General features: G+C 31.5%; 1 protein-coding gene across 1 annotated transcript; it reads left to right on the top strand.

The window, feature by feature from the left end:
* The first annotated feature begins 3,149 nt into the window (after nt 1-3,149).
* LOC7487840 (protein NRT1/ PTR FAMILY 2.9) lies at nt 3,150-6,163 on the top strand. Its single transcript, XM_002299985.4, has 4 exons — nt 3,150-3,411; nt 3,505-3,722; nt 4,359-4,912; nt 5,009-6,163. Exons 1-4 carry the CDS (start codon nt 3,273-3,275, stop codon nt 5,886-5,888), a joined length of 1,791 nt encoding a protein of 596 aa, XP_002300021.1. The 5' UTR covers nt 3,150-3,272; the 3' UTR covers nt 5,889-6,163.
* Nucleotides 6,164-12,934: the final 6,771 nt, after the last annotated feature.

Here is a 12,934-nt window from a genome sequence, read left to right on the forward strand (position 1 = left end):
AACTCGAATCTCATTGTCTCATTTTTTTTCCAATTAAAATTAATTAATAATACAAGATAACATGAGTTTATATAAATTTTAAATTAAAAAAATTGCTTGAAATAATGTGTTAAATAATATTATAAATCATTTTCTAGAACTTTAGGCTTAAATGTTTTAGATGAAAATATCATTGCATTTTATTCCCATAGATAAATCTTGGATCAAATAAATGTTTTATTTTCTTTGAGAACTGAAATTTAATTGTCATAGCACAAGGTAGGAATTTGAGGTTCAAATTGAAATAGACTTGGAGACCTTGCAGGGGTCTTTATTATAGGTTCTAACTAACCAGGAACGTTAGTTGGAAATGTTAGTTATGTAGACACAAGTCTTAGAATGTTAGTTGGGAAGGATGTGTTCAAAGTTATTTTCTCAACCAAAACCGCACAAAAAAACGAAAATAATTTGGTGCCGTGGATTCCTCATCCTCTCGAGGATTGTCTCGTATCGGCACCAGGAATGTAATTAGCTATCAACAAGATACGTGGCTGTAGTTATGTCGTGCATTGTATCAAAAAAAGATTTTATATTAAAAAAAATATTTAGATAATAATAATTCGAGATAACTCAAATTAAATTAATTAAAAATATAATCTGGGATATTAAATTAAAAGAATCCCCATAAAAAAAACCGAAAACAAATTATAACATTCAATACCTAACAATTTAATGTTAAAGATGAAAAAACAAACATAAAAAATATAACATTGAAGAAGAAAGCTTGAGTTAACTCAGGGTAACTTGACGAACCAACAACCCGTGATATGAGACCGGGATAAAAAAAAATATCAAAAGGATGACCTCATAAAAAAATCAAAGTTCAATAAAAAAAAACACCAAAAGAATTTTGAGACAACTCGGGTTAACTTTACCAACCTGCTCTTAGAATAACCAAACAAGAAAAAAAAGTGAGAAAATAACTAAGCTCAAAGGCTAATAATTTATTGTAAAATGATGAAATTGAATAAAAAATAATGTCATAAAAATGGAGGAAAAAAATTTAAGTCAACCTAGGTTAACTGGATTAACCTGCCACCCATAACATGAGATCGGGATTAAAAAAATAAACTTCCAAAATAAGGACTCAACCAAAAAATCCCAAGTTAAATAAAAAAATATTGTGAATGAAAACTCAAGCTGACTTGAGTTAGCTTGATTAACCCGCTCTCGAAATAACAAAGCAGAAAGAGAAGCAAAAAAATGACAAAGCTCAAGGACAAATAATTTTATCTAAAATAATTAAATTAAAAAAAAATTAAAGTCATAGAAAAAATTGAGGAAACAAAACCAAGTTAACCCAGGTTAACTCGACTAACCCACCACTCACGACATAAGATCGGGATAAAAAAAAAATTAGACTTCCAAAAGATGGACCTAACAAAAAAGACCGAAGTTAAGTAAAAACAATATTGAGTAAGAAAATACAAGCTGACCCGGGTTAACTTGATTAACACACACCCGAGATAACTCAAAAGAAAAAAAAGTAAAAAAATAACATGGCTCAAGGGCCAATAATTTAATGCCAAAGTATGAAATTGTAAAAAAAAGGAGTTTCATAAAACAAATTGAGGAAAACAAATCTAAGGCAATCATACTTAACTTGATTAAGCTATTACTTGGAATATGAGACTGTGATAATTTAAAAAAAGAAAATGATAAATATAAAAGGTTATTGAAAGAATGAGAACCAATATTGAATAGAAAACAAAATGAAATTAAACATTAAGGGATAAAATTGAAGAAAAAAAATAAACAAGAAAAGAATAAAAATATAACAATTAAAAGAATGAGGACAAAAAATGAATTAAAAAATACAATAAAATGGAAAGGGATGAAATTCCAAGAAAAAATAATCAAGAAAAGTATAAAGCATAGAAATAGAGCAATTAAAAGTAGAGGGATCATACTATATAAAAAAAAATTAAATTGAATAAAATACCCAAAGATAAAATTAAAAAAAATCCAAACTTCAAAAAGGTTCAAAAGCTAAATAAACAGTAATTAAAAGGAGTTTCAAAATCGATAAGATTACAAACCGAAAGACATAATTGTTTTTTTGAAAGTTCAGGCATGATTTTCTAAGGAATGGAAGAGAAAAGAGAAAAGAAAGAAAATACCTTCACACAGCTCAATTGAACCATCTCCGTGAGAATACGCCACACCGCTAGAAAGAGGACGATGCGCCGCTTCTAATGCCGCGACTGAAGGAGAATTTTGGTTGTTATACAGGCTCTCACGCGCAACTTGAATGGCGGGGAAGCATGTTTAGTTAGTTTTCTTGGTAAGGAAAATATTATTTATACACTGCTTCAATAATTTGCATCTTGTTAACTTTAGATTTGCCATTTTCTTTGCTGGTTGCAGCTGCTCAAGGTCAAAACTTTTGTTCCTTATTGATCACATGATAGATTTCATAGTTTAGGAAAAACAATGAATCCGTTCAACCAGCTTGGCATCTACATTCTCACAACTTGGCATCCTATTAAACAATAATAATATACACATCGCAGCATGACACCTATATATATTAATTAATGAGGGATTTAATGTCTAAATTAAAAACTAAAGTCTAAAACTAGGGACGATCTACGATATCATGAAAAGGCAAAAAAATGAACCTACTAAGAATAGGATATTTACAAATTGATCTAAACATACAAGTAATCTGATCGTGGAACACTCGTTACTGAGTTTCCCCTCCAATAACATGAATCTTTTGTCTCAACAACTTGCATGTTTTCATGAAATAAATGAAAGAAAAACCTTCTCAAACATTATAATGAAAGAATTGGAGGGGAAACTAGCTATGACCAGCCACTATCTTGAACAGATCATGGGAATGCTGAACACCGGCTGCGTAGACAACAAGAGTCGACCACGACATTTGGAATCTTTGAGGTTACCATATCCTTTATTTGTATACGTGTTAACGTATCAGTGGGTGTTGTTATTAGCTTTTCTTACAATTATTTCAAATTTACAAATACAAATCGTCGGAATAAATTGTGGAGTAAATATTCATAAAAAATTATGTCAATAAAACTATTAAATTTGATAGTGTTTATTTTATTTAAAGACAGTGGAACATTTGTGTTTTGGCTGACTTACCGACGCTTCTATTTAAAGGCAGCAACATTTACAATAAAAGTTTCACGTATCAACATTCTCACATCTTTAATTCTATCTTCATAAGAAAGAGAGTGTTACAAAATTAATATCATTTTTGCGACATGGGGGATGAGGAAAAGCAGGCGCCTGCAACCCTTGAGATCTCCATGGAGAACGGAAATTTAAAGGAGGAGAAAACCACTTCAAATGATGAGCCAGAGATTAAATACGGAGGAATTAAAGCCATGCCCTTTGTCATAGGTAGGTTCACACATAACTTTTTATATATATATATATATTTATGATCCTATTCTTCATGATCTATACATATAAAAAACATATATATACGTGCAGGAAATGAGACCTTTGAGAAGCTTGGTACAGTTGGCTCTTCAACAAATCTTGCTGTGTATCTGACTACAGTTTTCAACATGAAGAGTGTCAAAGCCACCACACTTCTTAATGTCTTTAATGGCACTTCAAACCTGGCACCTCTGATTGGAGCTTACCTCTCTGATACTTACTTTGGACGTTACTGGACCTTGGGTTTTGCTTCTGTCTTTTCTTTCTTGGTAATTCTTTGCCTTTTAACTCACCTTCTTCAATTGTTTGAAAGGTTTTTTTTTTCTTTAAGGTGTTCAATAATGAAGTAAGTGTCGGAGACTGATACTACTAGTTTTGACCCTGCAAAAAAAAACCATAGAGATGGCTTTAAGTATACAGCTGCTACCGAACGGTTTCAAGAATGAAACAAATTAAGAGTCTATACTTTTCTTTATGACATTTTCTCAACATGGTCTCAAGTTGATGATGAGTCTTACAGCACAGGTATATCTTGTTTTCACATAATATGGAAATAAAAATGCATTTTTCGCTTAATATAATTTCATGGAAATTTGGAATATATAGCTGTCACCTCTAAAGTAAAAGGAAAAAATTGTCCTAGTTTTATGTTTTATTCATCGAATTACAGTGCTTTATGTTACTTTAGTATCTATAGGTGTCATCTCTAAAGAAAAAAAAAATATTCCTGTCTACGTGGAGTTCTTGGCAGTAATGCAGTCATGATAGATTTCTTTTATTTATGTATTACTGTGGCTGTTCTTTTGTTTTGTTTCTGTAGCTGTTTTTTTTTTTTTAAAAAAAAAAAAAAAACTATGCTCCTGCTGTGGATTACTGCTTATCATAATAATTATTTTTGTGTTTAGGGGATGGTGGTATTGATGCTAACAGCAGCAATCTCCACCATGCACCCTCCAAAGTGCGCCCCAGGTGCTGTGTGTGCTGGGCCAACAAGCTGGCAACTAGCCTTCTTATTAAGTGGGTTTGCTTTTTTGGTAATCGGAGCTGGTGGCATCAGGCCTTGCAACCTAGCCTTCGGAGCTGATCAATTCAATCCCAACACTGAATCTGGCAAGAGGGGTATCACTAGCTTCTTCAATTGGTACTACTTTACCTTCACTTTCGCGGTGATGATCTCGGTAACTGGCATTGTCTATGTGCAATCAAATGTTAGCTGGGCCATTGGTTTGGGGATTCCTGCATTTCTAATGCTCCTTTCATGTGTAATGTTCTTCGTGGGAACGAGAATTTATGTTATAGTGAAACCTCAAGGCAGCCCCATAACTAGTATAGTACAAGTACTTGTTGCTGCTACCAAGAAACGAGGCCTCAAGGTTCCTGATAATTCAGCTATGTCTCTTTTCAACTATATTCCAGCCAAATCTATCAACTCTAAGCTTCCTAGCACAGAACAATTTAGGTTAGAAGGATCAATTTCTGAACACCATCTAATCCTGACTATCATTTTATACAACAACATTGATCGATATGTTTTCTTTCATAATTACCCCTGCAGGTGTCTTGACAAAGCTGCAATCATTACAGATGAAAATCAGATTAACTTGGATGGTACAGCTGCCAACCCATGGAAACTTTGTAGCGTCCAACAAGTTGAGGAGGTGAAATGCTTATTGAGGATAATCCCCGTATGGTCAACATCCATACTTTATCAAATTCCCTTGCTCCAGCAACAGACTTACGCAGTGTTCCAAGCCCTTCAGATGGATAGACGTCTAGGCAGTACCAGTTTCAAGGTGCCCGCCGCAACATATATAATCTTTACAATGTTAACCCTCACCATTTGGATTCCCCTCTACGACCGAATCATCGTTCCATTTCTTCAAAGGCTTACCGGCAAAGACGGTGGGATAACATTGCTTCAAAGAATGGGGATTGGAATGATTCTAGCGATTCTTTGTACGGTTGTTTCTGGATTGGTGGAAGAAAATAGAAGGCACATTGCTTTAACAAGGCCACCGTTAGGCCAGACGAACAAAGGTGGCTCTATATCATCAATGTCTGGTATGTGGCTGATACCACAACTTGCACTTTCTGGACTCTCTGAGGGTTTCAATTATATTGCACAGATTGAATTCTACTATAAGCAATTCCCAGAAAATATGAGGAGTATTGCCGGATCCGCCTTCTTCGCGGGTGGCGCTCTCGCTAATTATCTCAGTGGTGTCCTTGTTTCTATAGTCCACCAAATTACTTCAGGGAGTAAAACTGGAGATTGGTTGGATGATGATCTTAACAAAGGGAAATTGGATTACTTCTATTACGTGATTGCTGGTTTGGGGATCCTCAACTTTGGATATTTTCTTTTGTGTGCCAAATGGTATAGATACAAAGATGCAGATGATAGCACAGTGGGGATGGCTACAAAAGGAATCTGAGAAGCATATTGCATGAAGAGGAAATTAAGCTTGATGGCCCTGGAATGGAACTATACTACCAGTTGTTTCCCTTCCCGGCATCAACACGTCAAGGAGTTCATTAGAAAGAAGAGCAAGAAAAATGCACGAACTATTAGAACCATAATATCATGGAATGTGACAGATTTCTTGTCACGTTTAAAGGAGCCCTGGCTATATAACCTGTCATCAATAAATATTTTTACTGCTCCTAAATGTATATTCTTGGAGTGACATTGCTGGCTCTATTCCTATAATGTTGGGTTTTTAATATTTTACACGCAGTGAAAATAATAAAACAAAATTATTCGAGAATTTATAAAATCTCATCTTTTTTAATTTAAAATAATTCTTGAAAAGCTGGGTTGTTGTAAACTAAAAAGAGTTTAATTGTCCGGTCTCCAACAGTAATCTATACGAACCACCAGTAAGAAATCTCCTGAATTCCTATTTAGAAGAGATGGATTGATATGCCTAAAGTGTTAGCTCTCTATATATTTTGTGACTTACATAGTTTTTTTGTCTAACAAATAACCTTTAAAAAATAAGAGGCATGACTTACTATTTATAGGAAAATCTGAAAAACCCTATAGATTGACAAAATATCAATTTGCCCCTGAATAATATCCATAAATTAATTCATAAAATTTTTAAAAATTAACTTAATCAAGTCCTTACTTAATTTTTCTAGATCTAGAAATATAATCCTTGTATTAATTACATTCTAATCCTTAATTTTCAAAATATATTTTAATCAAATCATACTTAATTAAATCATCCCAATTTAATTTCTTACTAATGGTTCTTAATGTGTGTGACCCATTAAATTTCTAATATACTGGCCCAAATATAAATTATAATTCTAATTAAATAGAATTAAATAAATTAAATAATTTAATTTATTATCAATTCAACAATTGATTAATTTATATTTGAAGATCGGGTGTATCGTCTAACAACGTGTCATGATGTTTCAAATATTAGAAAAGTCATTAGTGGTTTGACTTAACCTTTTAGTGACTGGTTTCTTAGTATAATTAATATTTTTTTCATCAATAATATTCAAATTTAACATTATAGTATGAAGTATGTCTGACATATTAAATCATGTTTGTTTTCTACATATTAGTCATTGATTGTTTGAATAAGATTTGAAACCAATCTCATTCCACCTTGGCCTGAGATTTCTGAACAATACTATTTGAGAATAAATGAAATATTTTTTTCTAATTTACCTAGGGTGATGAATACTCTCTTGATCTCAAGTACCTTTATATAATTTATGTTATACTCAATGTATGTCATTTTGTTACCTCAATTAAGATAACATGTAATAGGATCAAAGCATAACATTCTCTATATAAGATAACTTAGTGATCTCAAGTTTAAGGATCACTTACATAACCGTCATGTGATCCTTTCCATAGACATAAGTGATTTCTCCATATGAAATTCTCATACGGGTTATTTTAGTATTCATGTTTTATGACAAGCACCTACATATTAATTCTAGGTATCTCTTATATCTCAACTTATGAGAACAATTGCTTCTTTTCATAAAGGAAAGAATATAACATGTATCAGTCTCTATGACTCTAATCAATGTCCAGTATTTAAGAGAGTATCGACTATAGAAACATTTTAGGAACAATACTTTGATTCAATAGGAATCTCATAATTATAACAACTTTATAATTTTCTTTGCAAAATATTTTTGTCCCATGAACTTTATATTTACTCTAGATTCATAAATCAAATATTAGATTCATTAATATGATATTATATAAATATTAAAGATATATTAAGCCTTTATTAATAATAAATATGTATTTAAATTAAAATAATAATGTCGTAACCAACCAATTGGCTATAGGGCATATTAAAATAACATATAAAGTATTTGATTGTTTATATATCCATTACAAAATCTTGACTGTAATCTATAATATCATGGATTTTTGGAGACCTTCAAAATATTAATATCAACTTAAGTCATCTTATGCCAATAAAAGATCAAAGAAAGTAAGCATGCGCCCATATTAGAAAGGAACTCATGCAAACCCAGTCCTTCCAAGTAAAGGAGGTACAACTGCTAGCAGCAGGAGTAAGTGTGCACAATTTCTTGCTCTCACTTCATGCACACTAGCTCCCCTATGAACTAATCACACTTCTCTCTTTTTTTTATGTGATTTTCACCACATTCTTTTCTTTTTCAATGCATTCTATTACCATTTCACACTACCATTTAAGAATACTTTATTTAAGAATGCTCATTATTAACCTTACATATAAGAGTCGTGACACATCTTACTATAGAGCTAACAAAATAAAAGAATGAAAGAGAGTTTGTTTGTATTACTTTGAAAACAATTGTATAAGACTCATATATATAGCTACCAAATAAGAGAGTTTGTTTGTATTACTTTGAAAACAATTGTATAAGACTCATATATATAGCTACCAAATCTGAGACGCATTATAAATTTAAAAATACCATCATAATGACCTTCCACTAATATAAAATTATAATATGAAACTAAATATAACTTATTATATATAAAAAAAAACCTAAGTATAACTAATATTATCTAATATTCCCCCTTGAACTTAAGGTAGTAAGGTTGACATGTAACATTCTCAATTTCAAAATTGGACAAGGCAATTAAAATTACTGAATTTTGTGGGTAAATTTTTATTATTATTATTTATTTTACACTGTAATGAAATTTCTACTGAGATTTCAGCAGAGTCTCCCCTATACCGGGAGGTCCCAAGTTATTGACAATTCATTCTACATATATCTCATGTTCATTCCATAATCATCGCATATCTATGTCGCATCGTGACCACAATTATTATTAGTCATGTTATATTAAAATCCACGGATTCATTTCAAACATATAATTTACAACACAAATTAATAGTAATAAACTTGATTAATAACATTAATATTACAAGTATAAAATCCTGAAGGTCTCTAAGATTAATATAAGGGAATACTAACATTGTTCCAATCGCATTATTCTCTAAAGCAAATACAACAATATCCGTTTCATTCCAAGTTCGTACAGAAGAAATAAAGATGCTACCCCTAAGTTATACAAAAGGAATTAAGAACATGAAATCCCTAATTCATACAAAAGAATTGGAAATGCTAATTTCCTAATTCATGCAAAAGAATTAGACACCTAGGACACTACTTTTGACGGGAATAAGAAGGACCTGCAACATCAAAATAAGAGGATAATTATATTAAATAAATAAAATACAACAAAATAATAGAGGATCACTACTACATGTATCTACGCATACAAGTACCCACTCGATAGGGCATAATCATAGTTGATCCGCAAAAGAAGAATCACATTTGACGCTTTTTTTACTACATATAAAACCTATCCTTCCACAACCTACTCATGGTTTTGATTATTACACATTAATCTTCTTCTGATTTACCCATTTCCTTATCTGCCCCCAAGTTCTGAGGAGGTCGTTGTCGACACTAATAACTCCTATAGGTGTGGGACACCTACCTGCCACCGATGCTCGATTTGCATTCCCTTGTTGTTGTTGTACTTCCCCTGTGGTTTCCCCTGTGGTTCCTATTGAATTCACAAGTACAACACATTAGTTCATAGCCGGTTTCCATTTTGCAAAGAGCTAGACAACAACAATAACATTTACTCTTTACATTTCATTGTTTTAAATCATTACGCACATCATCAACTTCATTTTTCAAATGTGGTTTATTCCCTACCAGTGTTAAGGTTCGATGTTACAAGAATTTTGGTGGGAAAGAAAACGGTTTTCTGCTCCTATCGCGGCTAAACCCCCTCCCCATTTTATTAATTCTCATCGAATCTGCCAATAGGGGCGGCAGTTTGACCTTTCCTCATATAGTTACCTATATCTGGAGCTCTAGAGCTCTAAATTGAGCGAGGTTGGATTCGTTGGAAAGCTAACATCTCAAGCCACAAATTCCTATGAGAGGTGTTTCCCAAATTTTATCATTCTGAGGCCTAAATATCCCCTGGAACGGGAGTGCGAATATGTCCAGAATTCCTTAGTGATTCCTAAGTGAGCTTTCTACTATAATTGATTCATGCCTAAAAAAAAATACATAACACACCAGAATTCTTTTTTTTCTCCTTTATTTGGCTCTTGGCCGATCTTAGTCTAAGGGAACTAAGGATCCTTTTTTTTTTCTAGTTGATTTTTTTCTTACCACACTCACTCATTGTCCACATTCTACACATGCCATAAGTGCTCATCAACCCCAAATTTCAGAATCCCTTCCCTCCCCCTTTCTATCCTCACATGGCCGGCCACTTGAGTTTTGAGTCAATGATTTTTTTTTTCTTTAACAATTTTGTGTGTTTTTTTTTCAAGTTTGGAGCATCTTATGTTAGCTTACTAACCTCATTTAATCAATTTCTACATTTCCCTCAAATCTTCCTTCAAGAACCCTAATTTATAAAATCTAAAATTTGTTTATAATTCCTAATTAATTGGTAACTTGTTTTATATAATCAAGTCTAGTGTCCATACCTTTAGAAATTTCAGAATTTTAGCTCATGTAAATTGAAGATTTTGGCCCCTCTTCTTAAGCTTGCAGTCGGCCCCTTCTCCCTCTTTTTCTTCAATTCTGCACATGTTTTATCCTTGTTAGAGTCCTTGTTATTGGTTGTCCTCTCTACCTGAAGGTTTTAGGTTTGTATAGTCTTAGGTGATTTGGTGTTTTCCCTCTTTTTTGAAGAAGAAAATTTGCACTCTTCCCCCTCTTTTTCTTTAGTTTCCAGCCAGCCATGAAAAATGAATGAATGGGGTATTTATAGCCCCCATTCTTTCTAATTATACATTGGCCCCATTCTTTCCTTTTCTTTACAATTTGAGTCACATTCCTTATGTCCTTCATATTTTCCTATTTAATTTCTTAATTATTACTTTTATTTATAATGTATATAATATAATTTTAATATTTTTGTTTTGGGATTTTACATGACACGACCTTCAGCTTGAAAACTAAATCTTGAACGGTATCAATGGATAAGGATTTTGTGAAAATATCTATAAGGATGATAAATTAATGCAATAAAGGATAACAAATAGTACCATGTATAATATGTTGTTGGACAATTGACAATCATTCTCTATGTATTTAGTATGCTCATAAAAAACATAATTGTGAGCAGTTTTGGATAGCACTTTGATTATTATAATGTTGCATCATAAAGTTGCATTTCCATACCTTTAAAAAGCTAATGCAACCAAAGAAGTTATATTGTAGTATCTTATATAACTTTTCATAGATGAGTTATCGCAAACCACAAGTCATTCAATTGTTCAATTTCTAACAATAATCCATATGAACTACAAGATAAAAAAAAAATTCAGAAAACTCCTTTAGGATAGAGAGGTTGTTATGCCTTAAGTGCTAACTTTTTTTTCTAGTTGTTTTTGTACCGTATGTTCTGAACAAAAAAAAAATATGAGACATAACATTCTTTTTATAGGAAAAAATTGACAACTCTATAAATAAAAAAAAATCAATTTGCCCTCTAAATAATATTACATATATTATTTTATGATAATTTTAAAGAATTATAATCTCCTATATAAATTATATTATAGTCCTTAATTTCTAAAATTTATTTACAATCAAGTCTCGTTTGATTAATCATCTCATCGTAATTATTTATCAATGATTCTTAATGTGTGTGAACCATGAGGTTCCCTAAAATGTTGACCCTAATATAACTAACAATCCTAAATAAAATAAGATTTAATAAATTAAATTATTTAATTTATTATAAATTAAGTAATTGATTTATTTATATTTAAGAACACCCTTTAGCAATGTTTTATGATCCCTAAATATTAGAAAATTCATAAGTGGTTTGACTTAACTTTTCTATGACCAAGTTTTAGTGTAATTATTATCTCTTCATCAAGAAGTTTTTGATTTGGATATTTGAGCATGGAGTGTATTTGCTCTTTCAAATCATATTTGTTCTCAACTTCATAGTCATTGATTACTTGAACGAGATTTGAAACTCTTTTCAAATATCATTCTACCTTATGCAAGGATTTCACAATCATTACTATTCGAGAACATGTGGATCATTTTTTTAATTCATCTAGGGTGATAAATCCTCTCTTAATCAATCAAATGCCTTTATATAATTTATGTTAATATCAACTTGTTGTTACCTTTGATTAAGCTAATGTGTAGTTAGAATCAAGGCATAACATTTTTTATATAAGATAACTTAGTGATCTTAATTTTAAGGATCACTTACATAACTATCATATGAGTCTTTCTATAGACACAAGTAATCTCTTCATATGAAATTATCATGCGGGCTAGTTTAGTGTACATGTCATCTGACAAGAACCCATATACTAGTTTCAGGTATCCCTCACACCTAAGGTTATTATAACCACTTTATAATTTCCTTGCATAGCATTTTTATCTTAAATAATTTATCTGTACTCTAGATTTATTAATCAAACATAAAGAAATATTAAAGAGATATCATTTATTATTAATATATATGCTTTACAAGAACAAAGTTAGTATCATGTGTAGTCAACCGATTGACTATAAGGCATATACACTAACAAAATCACTGAAGAAATCTCTAGAAAGGTAGATAAAGATATCGTTAACTTATATTTCTTCAGTACGTTTGTTTGAGACTATAAAATCTCATAAAAAAACAAACCAAAACAAATTATAAACACCAATTCAAAATCAACCAAATATTTAAGGATAAATTTGAAAAAAAAAATCAATAAAAACATAATGTTAAAGGATGAAAATAGACAAAAATAATTAAAGTAAAAAAAGGCTAGGCATGCCTTAAGTGGCCTAGCATGCCTAGCCCTTAAAAAAAATACACATGCGCATGGACTTGCCAGCCCTATCCTGTGCCTGGTTTTTTTATTTTTACCTTATAACGGATGAAAAATCATCCGCTTCTTTTAAAAAAATGAGTGATAGGTCACCTTCTAGGTTACTACCTAGA

The sequence above is a fragment of the Populus trichocarpa genome, chromosome 1, assembly GCF_000002775.5.
Source record: "Populus trichocarpa isolate Nisqually-1 chromosome 1, P.trichocarpa_v4.1, whole genome shotgun sequence".
In the NCBI taxonomy this organism is placed as follows: Eukaryota; Viridiplantae; Streptophyta; class Magnoliopsida; order Malpighiales; family Salicaceae; genus Populus; species Populus trichocarpa.

Coding starts and splice junctions, on each gene's coding strand:
- LOC7487840 (XM_002299985.4), top strand. CDS start 3,273: ATGGGGGATGAGGAAAAGCAGGCGCCTGCAACCCTTGAGATCTCCATG. Junction 3,723..4,358: donor CTTCTGTCTTTTCTTTCTTG/GTAATTCTTTGC, acceptor TTTTGTGTTTAG/GGGATGGTGGTATTGATGCT. Junction 4,913..5,008: donor CCTAGCACAGAACAATTTAG/GTTAGAAGGATC, acceptor TTACCCCTGCAG/GTGTCTTGACAAAGCTGCAA.